Raw genomic sequence first — 19,607 nt, forward strand, 5'->3', positions numbered from 1 at the left:
GAGGATGAAACCAGGCATTCCTTGGCCCAAAGAGCAGGAGAGGGATGTGAGAGTAGGAAGAGCTGCCGCAAGTTGGGGGTGGCACAGGGCTGGGGAGGCCGAGGTCTGGGGAAAACGCCGGTGGGAGAGCTCCAGGGGCCCCTGTGGCTGTGTGAGCAGGACACCCCACTCCCCTCGTCCCCAGGCCCAGCGAGGAGATGGTGAAGATGGTGCTGAGCCGGCCCTGCCACCCCGACGACCAGTTCACCACCAGCATCCTGAGGCACTGGTGCATGAAGCACGACGAGCTGCTGGCTGAGCACATCAAGTCCCTGCTCATCAAGAACAACAGCCTCCCGCGCAAGAGGCAGAGGTGGGACCCTCCATACCAGGGCTGCCCGCTGTCCACAGGCCGGCACCAGGGCCGTGCAGTTCGGTCCCTGCCTGGCTTGTGGGCGACATCTAGTGGTGTGAAGCTACCTGGCGTGCAGGACCACTGGGGCCCCTTCCCCTCCTTTCCTAGTGCCCTCCCTGTCTTTGGTCCCTGTTCCAGGCACACCTCCCTTACCCTGCCGGGCTCTCCCAGCCCTCCTATCCCCTTCTCTGTATGGGCTGCCTCTGCCTTAAGGAGGGACCTCAGTGGGGGAGGGTGTCTCATTCTCCTGGAGCCATCACCCCAAGCTCAGATTCTGGCTCTTGTGACTTCCCTGCAGCCTGAGGAGTTCCAGCAGCAAGCTGGCCCAGCTGACTCTGGAGCAGATCCTAGAGCACTTGGACAACCTGCGTCTCAACCTGACTAACACCAAGCAGAACTGTATGCTTTCCTGCCCTCTCCGAGAGCATGGCACTGCCCTGGCTCACACCACCTGTGGATCCGGGTGGGGCAGCTCTCAGACACCTCACTGTGTGTCTCCTCCTTCCCTGTTCTCCCTCCCTCTAGTTTTCAGCCAGACCCCAATTCTGCAGGCTCTGCAGCATGTCCAGGCGAGCTGTGACGAAGCCCACAAGATGAAGTGAGGCTCCTTGCACTTTGGGCCTTGGGAAGTAGTGGGAGAAGGCCTGGGTGAGGGTGGCCTGCTGGGGACACAAACTTAGTGACCAGCAAGACCATGGAGTTGAGAACAAATGGAGACCCTGGCATGGGGTCAGAGAAAAGGATGGGAGGATGGCCGTGGGGCCAGGACCCCCACCCTCTGAGAGCCTGTTCTCTCCCTCAGGTTCAGCGATCTCTTCTCCCTGGCCGAGGAATACGAGGACTCTTCCACCAAGCCACCCAAGAACCGGCGAAAAGCAGCTCTGTCCAGCCCCCGAAGTCGAAAGAATGCCACACAGCCCCCCAATGCTGAGGAAGAGTCAGGCTCCAGCAGTGCCTCGGTGAGACCCCTGGCTGTGCAAGCCATGCACAGGAGGAAAAGGAGAGTTGGGGTGCAGGTAGAGTTGGGGCCAGCCGCTGCCCAGGCTAGTGATTCCCTCCCCTCCATCTCTTCCAGGAGGAAGAAGACACAAAACCAAAGCCCACCAAGCGGAAACGGAAGGGGTCCTCTGCAGTGGGGTCTGACAGTGACTGAGGCCCTGTGTTCCCCATTCCACCCCCAGTTGGACTGCCCTCCCCTCCTTGGTGAATCAGAGGTTAATAGGGGCTGGCGAGATCGTAGGGGAAACACCCTGTCCCCATCCCAGAGCTCACCCTGGGAGAAGGACGAGCTGCCTCCTTCAGCGCAGCCTGAGAAGCTGCCGTGCAGCCCCCAGTCCCTCCTCCCTCCTCTCTGGGGCCTCCAGCCGCATCACACTGCTGCTCCCACTGATACTGGGGGTTCCCACTGAAACCAGAGGCTGTACGAAACCTGGACTGTGGTGGAAGTCTTCAGCCTCCTGCCCCCTCCCCCAGCTTCCCCCAAAACTATTTCAGTAGAGAAGAGAAATGGCAGAGGCAGCTGGCCAGAGAGGCTAGGATGAGAGTGAGAACTGTGTGGGTGCCCCTTCCAGCTTCCCCCTTCAGGTCTTGATTTGCTCTGAACAGGCATTTTACAGTTGCCCTCCATACACCAGTATGAAGTGGGATTTTATCTGTGACATGGTCAAGTCGCCTTTTCCTCTCCATGGGCCAGATGCCACAAGTGTTTGGGAAGGAACCTGAGAGGGAGGCCACAGTCTCACCTGGAGGCTTGTGCTGGCCTGAAGCTGGCACCTCAAGTCGGGCCAGAGCCCAGGGAGTCCCAGAGACATGTTCCACAGAACTGTCAAATGGTCACATTTCCTTGGTTTTTCTTTTCTTTCTTTCTTTCTTTTTTTTTTTTTTTGGCAGAGATAATCGCATTTTAAAAGTTGTTTTTAAATGACAATAAAACAAGCCAGAACCTCTTTTGTGCCGGAGTTGCTGCCCCCACTTACCTTGTGCACGTACAGGTGGTCTTGATTTAATGGGCACCCCCCCTTCACAGCTTCCCCTTCTTTCTTCCTGCCCACCCCCTTCTTTGGAGCAGAAGGCTTGGCTTTACCTGCCGCCCTCCCATCCTTCTTCTATGCCCCCATCCTTGCTGCCACTGGCTGTGCAGGCCAGGCACTGACCTGTCCAGGCAGAAATTGATGCTGGCACCACCTCCCGAAAGGCTGTTTGTCTTTACCCATCTCTCAAGAAACCAGAGGCTTCCAAAAGCCGGTATTTGTCATACTCTGGTGCTTACCAACTACTGGAGGACTAAATGCTTGCGGGTGAGGGAGAGAGTTCAGATACTTGGGAAAAAGAACTCTCTTCCACAGTCTGGCCACTTGCCCATCCATGTGTACCGGCAGAAAAGAGCTCCTTGGCTATGCTTTTGTTCCCCTGCTGTCTTGGGAGGTTGTGAGGGGCAGGCTGAGGAGAGAGGAGTGAAGTTGGGCCGACTGCAGACAGCTCCTCCTGTTCAGCCTGCAAATTTGTCTTTTACAGAATCCAGGTTCTCCCTTCCCTCAAAGCTGCTACTCCTTCCTTTGAAAGTTTCAACTGCCGGAGGCCTCCTTTTTTCCTTCGTCGCTCGTTCCCCAGTTTTCTCTGCCCCAATTAAAACTAGGATGGAAAGCATTAGCTGGCTGGCCCCAGTTATTGTACCTTTGCCCAAAGGGAGGGGCTTCCGCCGTGGCCCCTCCAGAAATCTGGCTGTCTGGGCCTCCACCTTTCCCCTACTTCACTCTCGGCTCCCACCCCTCTGGGGTTGCTGCTGCTCCTGGCGGCTGGAGGGAGGGCATGGCTCCGGCTTTCGTGCGGGGACTTGCAGCACCATGTGGGCAAGGGGCCGAGTTCTTCAGTGTCTTTTGGGAGAGCAGTGCCACCCTCCTGTCACTGGTGAAAACGGGAAGAAAGGGAAAGATGGACTTGGATCCTAGTGCCCTGGCTCTCTGGCCGGGGGTCCAAAGTCCAGCCAGATGTCTAGACCTCCACTGAGGAGAAAACCTAAAACGGACCCGATCCTGGGATTGAGGGAAGGCGTGAGCACTGCCCAGGACCTGGTAGGGTGCGGGCTGAGAGTCGTCCGGGAGGGAGCGCGCCTAGGGCGGAGCGTAGCTGTGGGGAGGGCCGGGCGTGCGGGGCCGCCCCCCACTAGCACTCCTCCCGGGCCTCTGCTCTCCGCCCGTGGGGAGGGAGGGTGGGGGGCTGGGTGGGAAGAGGCGTGAGGCGTGTGCCAGCGCGCGCGCTCCCGGGAAGGAGAGGTCTAAGTACTAGAACCAGCGGCCCCAGGTTTTCAGAAGGGAGTATCTGGGCAGTCTGCGAGCGGCTGGGGCCAGACGGGGCTGAGTCGAGGAAGCGGGCACGATGGCCGCCCTCCTGCTGCTACCCCTGCTGCTGCTGCCGCTGCTGCTGCTGAAGCTGCGCCTATGGCCGCAGTTGCGCTGGCTCGCGGCAGACTTGGCCTTCTCGGTGCGCGCCCTACGCTGCAAACGGGCCCTTCGAGCGCGCGCCCTGGCCGCGGCTGCCGCCGACCCGGAAGGTCCCGAGGGGGGCTGCAGCCTGGCCTGGCGCCTCGCGCAACTGGCCCGGCAGCGCCCCGCGCACACCTTTCTCATTCACGGCGCGCAACGCTTTAGCTACGCGGAGGCCGAGCGCCAAAGCAACCGGGCTGCGCGCGCCTTCCTGCGCGCGCGAGGCTGGGACGGGGGATCCGGCGGTGGCGACAACGGCGCGGGGGGCGCCGGGGAAGGCGAGCGGGCGGTGCACGGCGTACGAGACGCGGCGGCCGGAAGCGGAGCGGCGCGGCCCGTGCGGGAAGGGGATGGCGCGGCCCCTCTGGCACCTGGGGCCACCGTGGCGCTGTTGCTCCCCGCCTGCCCAGAGTTCCTGTGGCTCTGGTTCGGGCTGGCCAAGGCCGGCCTGCGTGTGGCCTTTGTGCCCACCGCTCTGCGCCGGGGTCCCCTACTGCACTGTCTCCGCAGCTGCGGCGCCCGCGCGCTCGTGCTGGCGCCAGGTAAGGCTGGAGCGCTCGACCGACGGGGGCGGGGCCAGCCACAAAAAGGGGCGTGTCGGGGGGGGGCGCAAAGAAGGAGTGGGCTGGGAAGGAGGCCAGGGGTTCGGAAAGGGTGAGGAGCCGGGTCTCTGGGTTCGCGAAGGGATAAAGCTGGGTCTCTGGGTTCCCAAGGATTTCCAAAGACTTGGGCTCCAGGTCCCAGACCCATGATGGCACGTCCGTACCGTACTCTTCAGCCTCGGAGCTCTGCGAGGTGGGGGTGGGGGAACAAATGGGGTAAAGTGTGGGGAAGGCTTCTGGGTAGCGGTAGAGCTGTGGAGCTATGCCTTCCCGCCCATCCAGAGTTCCTGGAGTCCCTGGAGCCTGACCTGCCGGCCCTGAGAGCCATGGGGCTCCACCTGTGGGCTGCGGGCTCTGAAACCCATCTTGCTGGAATCACCGATTTTCTGGCTGAGGCCTCCGCTGAAGTGGATGGGCCAGTGCCCGGGTACCTGTCTGCCCCCCAGAACATAATGGACACGTGCCTGTATATCTTCACCTCTGGCACCACAGGTGAGGGCTGGACACGATATTTACCTCCAAGAAACTGAAGACAAGGAAGGCAGGGGCCTGGGAACAGGAACTGTGACCTCCTCAGCTCGTAGGCCACTCGTCCAAAGCCCCCAGAGAGGAGGCTGATCCCAGCAGCCATATTTCCTGTCTTGCCAACCCTCCCACCCCTCTTCAAAGGGCAAAGGGGGAGACAAGGCTTGGAGCTCAGACCCTTCCCCTGATCTCCCCCTCCCCCTGATCTCCCCCTCCCCCTCCCCCCAGGCCTCCCCAAGGCTGCTCGGATCAGTCATCTGAAGGTCCTGCAATGCCAAGGATTCTACCAGCTGTGTGGCGCCCACCAGGAGGATGTGATCTACCTCGCCCTCCCACTCTACCACATGTCTGGCTCCCTGTTGGGCATCGTGGGATGCTTGGGCATTGGTCAGTCTCCCCCACCCCAGTCCCCCATTCAGCCTTCCAGCAGATGTTTATGCCAGCAAACATTTATTAAGTACCTACTGTGGTGTGCTCACCTGGGGATGCTTCCTGAGTCCTTCAGGGTAGAGACTCCAGAGGAAGGAGTCAGGGCCTCCTCTCCAGGAGCTCCTGGTTCAATGGAGAAGCGTCACCTGCACAGACCTACAGGCTGAGCAACTAGGGCGGCCATACAGTTCACAGAACTCCAGGCGCCAGGGGAGGGGAGGGCCGTGAGTGTCAGCCCAGGAAGAGGCAAATGGAGAAGAGGGTTGGGACTTGGGGGCAGGGTTCAGACGATGGACTGCTTGGGGATGGGAAGTAAGGAGAGGGCATTAACGGTGGGAGAGGATGAGGGCCAACTTGGCCTTTGGAAAGTGTGAATGTCACAGCCAGGCCTTTCCGGGGAACTACAGTACAGTGAAGGCTGATGCCTGAGAAGGAGGGAGTCAGGACTCCTCACCCCCGACCCCCCAGCTCTTAACCTCACCTCCTTCCTTCCTCCTCACCCTCTCTGATTCTGGCAGGGGCCACAGTGGTGCTGAAGTCCAAGTTCTCAGCTGGTCAGTTCTGGGAGGACTGCCAGCAGCACGGGGTGACGGTGTTCCAGTACATTGGGGAATTATGCCGATACCTTGTCAACCAGCCCCCGGTGCGTGGGCACAGATCCTGGGCAGAGCCACGAAGGCAGGGAGATGGGCAGTTGGCAGGGGACACTGAAACGGTTGTCTGGGAGTTGGAGGGAGAGGAAGCAAGAAGAAAATGGAAGGGGAGGGTAAGGAGCCTGGGCTGGTAGGATTCTGGTGCTTAGGGCACCTCAAGGAGGTCACAGTGGAAGTGGTGCAAGGAAAGTGGGAAACAGGGCGGCACCTGGGGGAGCTGGCATCTTGGTGTTGAAGCTCCTGCCCCTCTCCCCACTTGTCTCAGAACAAGGCAGAACATGGACATAAGGTCCGGCTGGTGGTGGGCAGCGGGCTGCGACCGGACACCTGGGAGCGCTTTGTGCGGCGCTTCGGGCCCCTGCAGGTGCTGGAGACGTATGGACTGACAGAGGGCAACGTGGCCACTTTCAACTACACAGGACAGCGGGGTGCTGTGGGGCGCGCCTCCTGGCTTTACAAGGTGAGTTACGGGAGGAAACTGGAGAACCTGTGGCACGTCGGGGGGCTGCTGGGGAGGGGGCTCGTGCAACTGAAATGACCCAGTGCCGGGGTCTCCCTTCCCCCAGCATGTCTTCCCCTTCTCTTTGATTCGCTATGATGTCACCACAGGGGAGCCGATTCGGAACACCCAGGGGCTCTGTGTGGCCACATCTCCAGGTTTGTGTCCAGGCGGGGTGGGTAGGGGTGGTGGAGCTGGCTGGCGGAGGAGGATTGGACTTGCAGAGTGTGGTGGGCGGCGGCCCCCTGACCCCAGTGACTCTACCAGGTGAGCCAGGGCTGCTGGTGGCCCCCGTGAACCAGCAGTCACCATTCCTGGGCTATGCTGGGGGGCCAGAGCTGGCCCGGGGAAAGCTACTGAAGGATGTCTTCCAGCCAGGGGATGTTTTCTTCAACACTGGGGACCTGTTGGTTTGTGATGACCAAGGCTTTCTTCGCTTCCACGATCGTACTGGAGACACCTTCAGGTATTTGCCCCGAACTCTCTGATTTCTCTCCTGGGCATCCCATCTCTGTGACCCAAACCCTCTAAACCTCCACTCCCTAATCTGCCCCAACCCAGCTTCTCACCTAACCTCTCATCTCCAACCTCCTAAACACGTCTTCCCCAAGACCTTCTGGCACCTCGCCCTCATCCCTGACCTCTTTCTTTCCCCACCAAGCTCATTAGGCCCTGACCCCTGACTCCCAGTTTCCAATTTCTGCTCTCTGGCAGGTGGAAGGGGGAGAATGTGGCCACGACCGAGGTGGCTGAGGCCTTGGAGGCCCTGGATTTTCTTCAGGAGGTGAACGTCTACGGAGTCACTGTGCCAGGTGCCCAGCCATGGGGCGGGGGGGACCCGGCCCACCACCCTGAAGTGGTATTGCTTGGGCGCACGGAGCATGAGGCCTCGCGGTGGTCATCTACCACGGCTGACCCTGCCCCCACACCCACCAGGGCACGAAGGCAGAGCTGGGATGGCAGCCCTGGTTCTGCGTCCCCCCCACTCTTTGGACCTTGTGCAGCTCTACGTCTGTGTTTCTGAGAACTTGCCACCTTATGCCCGGCCTCGATTCCTAAGGCTTCAGGTAACCAGCCACTCCTGCCCTGACCCTTTACCTCACCCTGTATATCTGCAGCAGTCAGTGGCTCCCAAACCCCACAAAGGGACCCCCACATAATACATTCTATGAAGAGAAAGAACAGTTCCTTCCCAGACACAGGCTTTTCACCCCCTTCATCCTCCAGGCCTGGCCCCTTCTCTTCCCTGTCACCCCCTCCCCTAAACCCTGACCTCATCCCCCCTTCCCCCAGTCCTGCCCCTTAACGAAACTCAGGCGATTCCCCTGAGCCACTGGGGCAGAATACCCCTTCCTTCAGCCCCCTTTGACCCCTCCCCCTCCCCAGGAGTCACTGGCCACCACAGAGACCTTCAAGCAGCAGAAGGTTCGGATGGCAAAGGAGGGCTTTGACCCAAGCGCACTGTCCGATCCCCTCTACATTCTGGACCAGGCTGGGGGCGCCTACCTGCCCCTCACACCTGCCCGGTACAGTGCCCTCCTGGTCGGGGACCTTCGTATCTGAGAGCCTCCACACCAGTGTGCCTGAGGGAGGGACTTTGTGGGGTGGGGTTATTGCAGGTGTATCAGCTGCTGTCAGGGATATCTTCTATACCAGGTTTGTAATCTTTATTTTGTAATAAATGCGGCCAGAGCCCATTTGGCTCTGTCTTTCTCATCTACAATATTCGCTTCCCTGTCTGTCTGTGGAACTGCTTTTCCCGCAGACATTTTCTCCCTCCCGGAGCCACAGGCGCTCCTGCCCTGACCATGTGGCCTGAGCTCAGTGTCTGGACCTCAGTGTTTTTCCTCTCAGGTGACCCCGTGTGATCCTTGTCCTTGGAAAACCCCTGATGACTGATGTCTGTCTGTGCTTGTGGATATCCTGTCCCAGTTTCACTCCCTGAGTGCAGGGCCCCCACTGCTCTCTCTGGGGAGCCGGAGGACCCAAGGGGTTGGTTCAAATGGCTGAAGTGGACAGAGGCACAAATGCTACCCCTGTGGGCAGCCAAAACATCTCCACAGACTCACGTGTGGTTGGGGCCTGGGGAAGGGTCTCAACCGGGCAAAACAGAGGTTTGATTTTGGGTTAAAGGAACCTCCCTCTCCCCTCACTGACTGGCTTTGATAAACCAGCCAGTGAGGGGGAAGGGTGCGGCCAATCAGCCCCCCAACTCAAATGTTCCCGATTTTACCCACTCTTAGTTCTGTATTCCCAGAAGTAGCAGCCCAGGGTGGGGCCCCTCAGGTTCTGGGGAGACTGACTGAGGCCCGTCTTGGAGCAGGGCTCAGAGTGCATGTATGCACGTGGTGGCAGAGGGATGGGGGAATCAAAAGGAAAAAGGCCTGTCCTTGGCCCCTAAATGAGGCGTCAAAAAAGTTGATCAGGGGCTTCCCTGGTGGCGCAGTGGTTGAGAGTCCGCCTGCTGATGCAGGCTATGTGGGTTCGTGCCCCGGTCCGGGAGGATCCCACATGCCGCGGAGCGGCTGGGCCCGTGAGCCATGGCCACTGGGCCTGCGCGTCCGGAGCCTGTGCTCCGCAATGGGAGAGGCCACGGCAGTGAGAGGCCCGCGTACCACAAAAAAAAAAAAAAAAAAAAGTTAATCATCAGGGAGTTCCCTGGTGGTCTAGTGGTTAGGATTTGCGCTTTCACTGCTGTGGCCTGGGTTCAATCCCTGGTTGGGGAACTGAGATCCCGAAAGCTGTGTGGCCAAAAAGAAAAAAAAAAATGTTTAATAAATAAATAAATAAAACTATGATTCAAGACAGGTTAAAAAAAAAATCATCTAAAAGCCTGCAATGCTGAAACTGCTGCTTGTCTTAGAACTAAAACCCCCTCCCCCTGTTTTAAGCTGTGAGTCCTCAAAAAATTCTACTACGTTCCCTTGGGTTATCTTTCCCCTTCCAACCCCTCTCCCCAAACTGAGAGGTCTGGGGACACACCCCATCACCAATTTTGGGTCCTTATGGCTAACCCTCCTGTTCCAAAACATATACCTTGTCCCACCCTCCACCAACAAACCCAGTTCAGTGTCACCAACAGACTAGAGGCACACACAATCCCTGTTTCATTTGGTTGAAATCTGTGCTGTACAATATGGTAGCCGCCAGCTGCATGTGCCCAGTGAGCACTTGAAATGTGGCTGGTCTGCAGCAAGATGTGCCGTGAGTGTGAAATGCACACCGGGTTTTAAAGACTTAGCACCAAAAATAAAATAAATTTCAGGGAATTCCCTGGCGGTCCAGTGGTTAGGACTCGGCACTTTCACTGCTGGGGCCCAGGTTCTCAATCCCCAGTTGGGGAACTAAGTTCCCGCAAGCCACTCAGCCAAAAAATAAAATAAAAAATAAAATAAAATATTTCATTAATAATTGTTTATACTGCTTACATGTTGAAATACTATTTTGGACGTATTGGTTTAAATAAAATATATTAAGATGAATATACTTTTGTAAATTTGGCTATGAGAAAATGTAGAATTACATATCAGCCACATTATATTTCTACTGAATAGCGCTGGCCTAAATCCTGTCCCCACGTCTCCCTCTGCAAACACACAAATACTGAGTGTAATATGTCAGCTGTCCCTGTTTGATGCCTGTTTTTGTGCAGCTGCACTTTAGCAAGGACAGTGAGAGGAGGGGCTTCCGTTCCAATAGGCCGATCCAGGTGGCTGGGCCTGGCACGCTGCCCTCCAGACAGAGTCACAGCTCTTTGAACCAGCTTTGTCACAGAGGCTATATAACTAGTGCTAGAAATTGAGAGCTCCAAGAACACAGTCTGGATCCAAAAGAATTAGGTTTTCCGTTTACCACAGTTAAAAATAAAGTAGAATGCACTTTAAAAGAATTAAGTTTTCCTACCCCCTCCCCCAAAAATCGAGTGAAATAAAATAAAATGGAATTATGAGAAATTTGACAAGATCAAATAGGTTGGTCCTCAGGTGGTGAGTTCCCTTTCTGAGGAGTCTTGTCCCTGAGACTTTGGACGCTGGAGTGGGAGGGTGGTGGAATCAGAGAACTGTCTCACCCCATCCTCAGACCAAGGCAATGGTCTCGGCTTTGTGTCTGTGGATTCCCCGGGCTACTTAGGCCACGTGTCCTTGACAAATACCAGGAACCTGTAAAAGGGCACTGACGTAGGCAAACCACGCTGTCTTTTTTACAGCCGGTGGCTAAGAATAGTTTTTATATTTTTACATGGCTGAAGAAATCAAAAGAAGACTATTTCATGACATGTATGGGATTCAGACTTCAGAGTCCATGAGTAGTTCTATTGGAACAGGCCACGGGCATTCCTTTATATACTGTCTATGGCTGCTTCTGTACTACAGAAACAGAGTTGAGTAGTTGTGACAGAGACCATATGGCCTGCAAAGCATAAAATATTTACCATGTGGCCCTTGACAGAAAGACTGCCCACCCCTGTTCTAGGGCCTCATCCCTACCCCGCCGCTGGGCTGCAGTTTTCCCCGCGCGCAGGGACAGGGAGTGTCAGGAGGAGCCCCCCGGCGATGCTTGGTGACCGCTCCCTGTAGGGCTTGGCAGTAAGCTCCCAGGACGGGGTGCTGCCTGAACCGATTATGTGGGGAAAGGCAGGAACGCGCCCCCAGTCCTGCTCATTCCCGAGCGCCCACGCGCTGGCGGCTAAGCACACCCGCGGAAACCTAACCTGGGCCGCAAGCAGGGATTGGCGCCGGCGGACTCGCCGCAGCCCACGTCCCCGCGCGCGAGGGAGGCGGGGCAAGCCGGGGAATGGGAGGAGTCATCCTGCATGGGCGGGGCGAAGCCCCTCCGCGCCTTCCGACGCAGAAAGGCGCCTGCGCACCGCCGCCGCCCCGAGCTCCCGGTAAAATTAAGAGAAGGGAGGGGCAGGGTCAAGGTAACTAAAGTTCTCCTCTTTGGGCCTCTAGGGAACAAATGCGGAAAAAAAATTTTTTTTAATTGAGCTATAATGCAAGTGCCATAAAATTCACCCTTTTAAAGAGTAAAGTTGTATTCATAGGTTTGTGCAACCATAGCCACTATCTAATTTAGAACATTTTCATCACCCCTGAAGAAATCCCTACCCATTAGCATTCCTCCGTCACCCAGTTTCTGGCAACCACCAGTTTGCATTCTGTCTCTATGGATTTATCTATTCGGAACATTTCATATAAACGGAGTCATATATGTGACCTTTTGTGTATTAGTGCCTTTCACTTAGCGTAGTATTTTCGAGGTAGGTTCATCCCCGTTGTGGCGTGTATCAGTACTTCTTTGCTTCTTATGGCCTAATAATATTCTCTTGAATATATATACCACAGTTTGTTTATCCATTCATCAGTTGATGGAATTTGGGCTGTTTCCACTTTTTGGCTATTTGAACAGTACTGCTGTAAACATTTGTGTACAAGTCTTAGTGTGGACAAAATATTTTCATTCTTTTGTGTGTATACCTAGAAATGGAATTGCTGGGTCTTATAGAAACTCTGTGTTTGACTTTGAGAGGAACTACCAAACTACTTCCCACAGTGGCTGCACAATTTTACATTCCCACCAGCAATGTATGAGGGTTCCAATTTTTCTACATTTTTAAAAAATATTTATTTACTTATATATTTTGGCTGTGCCGGGTCTCAGTTGTGGCATGCAGACTCTCAGTTGCGGTATGCATGTGGGATCCAGTTCCCCGACCAGGGATGGAACCCGGGCCCCCTGCATTGGGAGCGCAGAGTCCCACTCACTGGACCACCAGGGAAGTCCCTCTACATTTTCACTAACACTTTTTATTGTCTTTTGACTGTAGCAGTCACGGTGGGTGTGATATGGTATCTTGTTATGGTTTTTTTTTTTTTTTTTGGCGGTACGCGGGCCTCTCACTGTTGTGGCCTCTCCCGTTGCGGAGCACAGGCTCCGGACGTGCAGGCTCAGCGGCCACGGCTCACAGGCCCAGCCGCTCTGCGGCATGTGGGATCCTCCCGGCCCGGGGCACAAACGCGTGTCCCCGCATCGGCAGGCGGACTCTCAACCACTGCGCCACCAGGGAAGCCCCACTTGTTATGGTTTTGATTTGCATTTCCCTGATGGCTAATAATGTTGAACATCTTTTCATGTGCTTATTGGCCATTTGAATATTTTCTTTGGAGAAATGTCTTTCCAAATTATTTCCTTGTTTTTTAATTGTGTTATTTGCCTTTTTACTGTTGAGTTGTGAGAGGGTTTTGTTTTGTTTTTTTAATGTACTGGACTCAAATTCCCTATCTCATATAAGATTTGCAAATATTTTCTCTCATTCTGTGGTTTGTTTTTTTGCTTCCTTGATAGTGTCCTTTGAAACACAAAGATTTTAAATTTTGATGAAGTACAGTTTGTCTATTTTTTTATACAGGGAGAATATTGCAAGAGTTAGTTTTTCCCTAAGGACAAATAAAGATATAAAGATATGTTACATTTCATTTGGTAGTGTACATGTTAGTAGAATTGGTGTTATTTGAAACTATGTCATATTGTATAATAATAAACGTTAGGAGTCATTGTTTCCAGAGCAAGAGAAAAGAAGATATAAGTATAAAAAAAAATAAGTGAAGTAAAAATCTTATAATGTCACTGAAAAAGCCTAGAAGCAACGGACAGTTTGACAACAGTGAGATCTCCCAGCACCCAGGTCCTTGGAGGAAAGGTTGGTTCCAGGTCGGCAGGAAATACTCAGGATGAGCCTTGGGGCATCTTGTGCTGGAAAGCAAAGATATCAAGAAATGGGGTAACAGCAAAAGGACACCGAGCTCCCATTGCCTAAGATAGGGCAATCTGAACTGTCAAAAAGATTAATGGAGGCCCTTGAAACATTGAACATACAAAATGTAGCCATTCAGAGTGATACTAAAAGGGGCTATAGGAGGATAAAGGGCTAGAGGGGGAGAGAAACACTGGGTAGAGCACCAACTCCTTCCTCTGAATACTGGCAATTAAAGGAAAGAACTAAGCATTTGTGCCTCCTTTCCTGCATGAATTGTATTTCAGGGTTACCAAATTGTCCTAGTTGATGAGGGAAAGTTCTTTACAAAAGAACTCCAGTTAATGAGTGAGAAAGGAATTATAGAACTGGAAAATTACCATTTTGCAACCCCTAATGAAATTGAGGCAGGAAATTATCATCAATGAATAAAACTATCAGATGAAAGGCTGATGGGGAATTTTACAAGGGAGGGATCAGGTTGTCTGTCACCACCTGAAGCCACCGCTCCATCTTATTTATTTATTTATTCATTCATTCATTCATTCTTGGCTGCGTTGGGTCTTCGCTGCTGCGTGTGGGCTCTCTCCAGTTGCAGCGAGCGGGGGCCCGTCCTCGTTTCAGTGCACGTGCTTTTCATTGCGGTGGCTTCTCTCATTGCAGAGCATAGGCTCCAGGCACGTGGGCTTCAGTAGTTGTGGCATGCTGGCTCAGTCGTTGTGGCTCACAGGCTCTAGAGCGCAGGCTCAGTAGTTGTGGCGCATGGGCTTAGTTGTTCCGCGGCATGTGGGATCTTGCCGGACCAGGGCTCAAACCTGTGTCCCCTGCACTGGCAGGCGGATTCCCAACCACTTCACCACCAGGGAAGTCCCACCACCACTCAATCTTAGAATCACTAAAAGTGGAACCACGAGGCATTGCTTGCCTCCTGAAGAGATGCAGTATGCAGCACACAGCACTGCCTATAAGGTTTTCTTTCTTAAAAGTGGAGCCTGGGGCTTCCCTGGTGGCGCAGTGGTTGAGAGTCCGCCTGCCGATGCAGGGGACACGGGTTTGTGCTCTGGTCCGGGAAGATCCCACATGTCGCGGAGTGGCTGGGCCCGTGAGCCATGGCTGCTGAGCCTGGGCGTCCGCAGCCTGTGCTCCGCAACGGGAGAGGCCACAACAGTGAGAGGCCCGCGTACCGCAAAAAAAAAAAAAAAAAAAAAAAGTGGAGCCTGAAGCTAACCAGGCCTCTAGGGCCAATATCCATTTACAGAGGAACATATATAATAACACCAGAGAAATCAAACAGATCCAGAATACAGGTACTTTTACTGGAAATTCTAAACAGTCTCTTCAACAACTCAATGATATATGAGAGAGGCGGAGTGGGGGCAGGGCTTGCCTCAGTTAGATCCTTAAGACATAACCAAATGTAGAGTAGCGTATGGACCTTGATACGACTGAAAAAAAAAAAAAGAGTAAAAAGACATTTTTGAGACAATTAGGGAAATTTGATTATGGACTAGTTATTAGGTGGTATTAAGAAATTATTGTTACTATACTAGGGAAGAAACTGTATTCTATTACCGGTTAACCACTAAAGGCATGTTGCCTATAAGCTTAGATTATACATAATGGCCCATCTCTGGGAACCCTGCCTTCCAGGAAAAGAGAATTAAGCTAAAATACCTTTGATTAGCTCACAGAAAACATCCTGACCAGGCCCACCTGGGAATGGCTTCAAGAAGAGAGAAATTAACACCTCCTGGAATCAGGACTTTACTCCCTCCCCTTTTAGTATAAAGGAATCCTGAATTCTAATTCGGGGAAGGTGGTTCTCTGGGAAGTTAACCCGCCATCTTCTCGGTCTGCTGGCTTTCCAAATAAAGTCACTGCTCCTTGTCCCAGCAACACATCTCTCAATTGATTGGCCTGTCGTTCGTCAAGCAGTATGAGCTTGGACTTGGTAAAACATTTTGGTGAAACCATCTAGGACTGTTTGCGGTCTGCAGGCTTCTCACTGTTGTGGCCTCTCCTGTTGCAGAGCACAGGCTCCGGACGCGCAGGCTCAGTGGCCATGGCTCACGGGCCCAGCCGCTCCACAGCATATGTGGTATCTTCCCGGACCAGAGCACGAACCCGTGTCCCCTGCATCGGCAGGCGGACTCTCAACCACTGCGCCACCAGGGAAGCCAAACCACCCAGGACTCTTGCTGCTAGTGGCCAGCCAACCCAGTTGGGGAATTTTCGGGTAAGGCCCTAGCAGCTACCAGGACCACTTGTCCTGAGGATCTTCCCCTCAGAGTTCCCCAAAATGGCACCACTGGCTGCCCCAGCACTTGGCAGTTGGAGCAAAGAATCAACATCTGGGAGGCGACGGGCTCAATACAGTAGGGTAAGTTGCTCTCTCTGGTGTGCAGCTGGAACTTGATTACCTCTGTTTGGGGCTTTTTTTCTCTGGAATAAGCCAGTTTGTTTTGTATTCGAGTGGGGTACTCTGTTAGAGGAAATAATTGCTGGTTTTTTTGCCCAATTTGGAACCGGTTCGTTTGTTTCTTTGGATGCTAGCACATGTGTGCGCCATTTGGTTTTTTTTTTGTTTTTTGTTTCTTGGCTGCATTGGGTCTTCGTTGCTGAGCACAGGCTTTCTCTAGTTGTGGCACATGGGCTTAGTTGCTCCGTGGCATGTGGGATCTTCCTGGAACAGGGCTTGAACCCGTGTCCTCTGCATTGGCAGGCGGATTCTTAACCGCTGAGCCATGAGGGAAGTCCTGCCACGTAGGTTTTGTTTGTCTTGTATTTCTTTCTTTAAAAATTGGGGAATGTTTCAACTCTCCATAAAGAAAGTCCTCTGGGGCGCATTTTGGATAAGTGACCTGATGACAGCTATGAAGCCATGACTGAGAGGAAGATGATATTTTATTGCAACAATGTAGCCATAGTACCTGTTAGGATCTCCACGAGGGGTTTAGGCAGGTTTACTTTGGGATGCTGTGCACCATGTACTGTCACCTTTGCTGTGTTAATTACATTGTTTGTGGTCTCCTGTGTTTTTGGTCTGGATCCAACAGCTCTCTGAGGCGTCACATTACGTGGGGGTTGAGTTGATGGTTCTTGTGATATGTAAAACCCCAAGACCAAACTTGAGGGTTTACGTAGGGTTTTCTGTGCTTTGGGGTTTTCATTTCATTTTGTTTTGGCACCATTTCTCCACTTACAGGCTGATGTCAGTGGAGGAAAGGACATTCCCAGGGAGAAGAGAAAGGTTCCACTTGGTTTCTTTTTTTTTTTTTTTTTTTTTTCGCGGTACGCGGGCCTCTCACTGTTGTGGCCTCTCCCGTTGCGGAGCACAGGCTCCGGACGCGCAGGCTCAGCGGCCGTGGCTCACGGGCCTAGCCGCTCCGCGGCATGTGGGATCTTCCCGGACCAGGACATGAACCTGTGTCCCCTGCATCGGCAGGCGGACTCTCAACCACTGTGCCACCAGGGAAGCCCCCACTTGGTTTCTAAAATCACCAAAAGCCCCACCCCAGAACCCAGTCCGGCTGGTGGATGCCAAGGCAAAAGGTATCCTTCTAATGGTTAGAGATGATCGATTGCTGTTTATGGTTTTATGGTGGCCTTTGAATGGCTCTATACCTATCCTGTGAAGAAGTGGGGAAGAATAATGAAATCCTCTTTGTGCTGTTACATCAGGGTGAGAAGAAGTCAGACAGTTGTCACTTTATGGTAAAAGAAACCCAAGCGAAAAATCTGTCATGCAGGAAGAAAAGAAAGGAAATGAGGGTGAGGGTATGTTGTTCCAACCTCTGGCCAAGCTGGCCATCCAGCTGCTCCAGCTATTATGCCAATACGTCCACCCCTTCCACTGCCTCCCATTCCTATCCAGCCCCAATTCCCAACGCTGGGGCTCAGGAAGCGGTCAGACTGTCTCCCCGTCCTTACAGGGTTCAATTAGAAAATCCTGTGTTTAGTTCCTGGGGCACAGGGACCTGGTTTGGTATCACCATCTAAGACCCGACTGGGCACCCAATTTGGGCCAAGAGCCCCTCCCAGAGCAGGACAGTTTTCCTTACGCAGTTATTTAGGGGATCTAAATGCAAATGGCCAGCCGGCTATGTCTCTACGGGCTTTCTCCACCTCAGACTTGTCTAATTGGTGACCCTTCTTATAAGGAGGATCCTCTAGATGAAAGGAGAATGGTCACTGGTAAGGCCAGATAAGAAGCGTACCAGCTCCATCTAACAGACCCAAATGGTACACCTGAAGCCCATTTGGCAGTACCCACAGCTGAACCAAATTGGGACCCCAATGAGGGAGGAATGCCCTTATTAGAGCACTGCCGTAAATGCATCTTGGCAGGACTTTGAAAGGGGAACCAAAGCAAGAGTTTGAACAAAATTCAAGAAATTCAGCAAAAAACAAATGAATAGTTACCAGCTCTACAGACGTTACACTGTTGCAGATCCTGAGGCCCCTGAAAATACTAGAATGGTAAATTTATCCTTTTCTGGGCAATGCACCTCAGATATCAGGAAAAAGTTGCAAAAATTAGGTGGAGCATTTTTTTTTCTATTTTTTGGCCATGTGGCCACGTGGGATCTCAGTTCTCTGACTGGGGATCAAACCCATGACCCCTGCAGTGGAAGAGCAGTGTCTTAACCACTAGACCTCCAGGGAAGTCCCTAGATGGGTTCATTCCCAATGTACCTTCTCAGTTGGTAGCATCAACAGGGAACAGTGACAGAAGAAAGAAGATGCAAAATGTAACACCACTTTTCTGACAGCAGCATTGGATTCCTGGAAGGCGAGTGACCCAAAGAGAGGTAAGCCACCACTGGGGAAGGAACAATATGCTTACTGTAAGGAGAAAGGACATTGGACAAAAGATTGCCCTAGGCTAAAACATAAGAAAAACAATTAAAAATCTGGAGCCTCTCATATTGTTAGGGAACCATTGACCAAAGCTGCCTGCCTTGGTCAGGCACGATGGATGATAACAACTTGTATGAGTTGTTATTATACATGAGATGGATGATAATAACTTGTCTCACAACAGGAGGTTCCGATAAGGAACATGGTGCTGCCCCCAAAAACTAACCGGGAGAATTCGGTAGGGGCCAAAAGTAGGGAAGAGATGCCAGTCCATAATATTGTCCTACCAACGTCCCAGGATCCTTCTCACTGGAATCCATCTTGGCTGAGAGATGCGTGCCGCACGAGGAAGGACCCTGAGTCAGGCCAAATATGGGCCAAGCAAGATGAATGGCCAGAGACAACCTGGAGACTAACCCCATCACCATAACACCGGAGACTGCGAGCCACGTGGCAGAGCAGTCCTCCTGGGTTCCCTTACCCTGCTGCTCTCCGCCCCAGCGCCCCTTCCCAATAAAGCCTCTTGCTTTGTCAGCACGTGTGTCTCCTCGGACAATTCATTTCCGAGTGTTAGACAAGCATCCACTCTCAGACAGTGGAAGGGCATCCCCCTTCCTGCAACAATAAGGTGGAAAGAGAGGAACACCCTGATATAATGAAGTGGCCCAGGGGCTCCCTTGGGCTTGAGGCACTATTGGACTTGAGGCACCCAATTCCAATTTCACCACAGGAGCCCCAGGTAAAATTGACAGTGGGGAATGAGCTGATTGCCTTTCTGATAAATACAGGTACAACATACTCTGTGGTGTGTGCCAAAGCGGCACAGAAAACCTCTCAATCCATCCCAGTCACTGGAGTCTCCTGAGAAGTACAAAATCGTTCGTTCTTACTACCTCTAGAATGCCAGCTAGGGGACCTCACCTTGATGTCCCTCACCATGTAAAAGGCAACCACTTAGCTGGCCAAGCTGCAGAGAGGGCAGCAAAGGAAGGTGGTTATCGAGCCATGATAGGATCACTTCTCCCACAGATTGACTTGTCAAAATACCAGCTGGTGTATTCAGAAAAGGACAAAGAGAGGACCAAAGAGTAGGGTTTCATTCTGATCACGCCTCGCCTGGCTGGAAATGTAGCTCACAAGAACTGTTTTGATCCCTCAGGCACTCTTGGACACTGTGCTTCAGCACCTTCCTAATGGTACCCATTATGGGAGACATGCCACCTTACAGTGGAGTCAAAACTATATAATGGGGCTTCCCTGGTGGCGCAGTGGTTGACAGTCCGCCTGCCGATGCAGGTGACACAGGTTCGTGCCCCGGTCCGGGAGGATCCCACATGCCACGGAGTGGCTGGGCCCGTGAGCCATGGCCGCTGAGCCTGCGCATCCGGAGCCTGTGCTCCGCAACGGGA

At 53.2% G+C, this 19,607-nt stretch overlaps 2 protein-coding genes across 3 annotated transcripts in view; both read left to right on the forward strand.

The window, feature by feature from the left end:
• The window catches only part of INTS3 (integrator complex subunit 3), a gene marked incomplete at its 5' end in the record, with an annotated part of 38,886 nt that extends 35,846 nt beyond the window's left edge, over nucleotides 1–3,040 (forward strand). The window contains 6 exon segments of the mRNA XM_079698322.1: nucleotides 185–352; nucleotides 693–793; nucleotides 920–992; nucleotides 1,197–1,353; nucleotides 1,470–1,608; nucleotides 2,909–3,040. Coding sequence (XP_079554448.1) covers nucleotides 185–352; nucleotides 693–793; nucleotides 920–992; nucleotides 1,197–1,353; nucleotides 1,470–1,547 — 577 coding nt within the window. The 3' untranslated portion in view covers nucleotides 1,548–1,608; nucleotides 2,909–3,040.
• A 729-nt stretch (nucleotides 3,041–3,769) lies between these two features.
• SLC27A3 (solute carrier family 27 member 3) lies at nucleotides 3,770–8,147 on the forward strand (the record flags this gene model as incomplete). Of its 2 annotated transcripts, none has more annotated exons than XM_079698204.1 (10): nucleotides 3,770–4,418; nucleotides 4,761–4,970; nucleotides 5,232–5,390; nucleotides 5,951–6,075; nucleotides 6,351–6,545; nucleotides 6,652–6,742; nucleotides 6,852–7,050; nucleotides 7,299–7,396; nucleotides 7,521–7,651; nucleotides 7,971–8,147. In XM_079698204.1, 10 exons carry the CDS (start codon nucleotides 3,770–3,772, stop codon nucleotides 8,145–8,147), a joined length of 2,034 nt encoding a protein of 677 aa, XP_079554330.1. The 2 variants fall into 2 exon arrangements, with proteins under 2 accessions (XP_079554330.1, XP_079554331.1); XM_079698205.1 differs by having other exon boundaries at nucleotides 8,076–8,147.
• Between the last annotated feature and the right edge of the window lie 11,460 nt (nucleotides 8,148–19,607).

The sequence above is a fragment of the Hyperoodon ampullatus genome, assembly GCF_949752795.1.
Source record: "Hyperoodon ampullatus genome assembly, chromosome: 2".
Lineage (NCBI taxonomy): Eukaryota > Metazoa > Chordata > Mammalia > Artiodactyla > Ziphiidae > Hyperoodon > Hyperoodon ampullatus.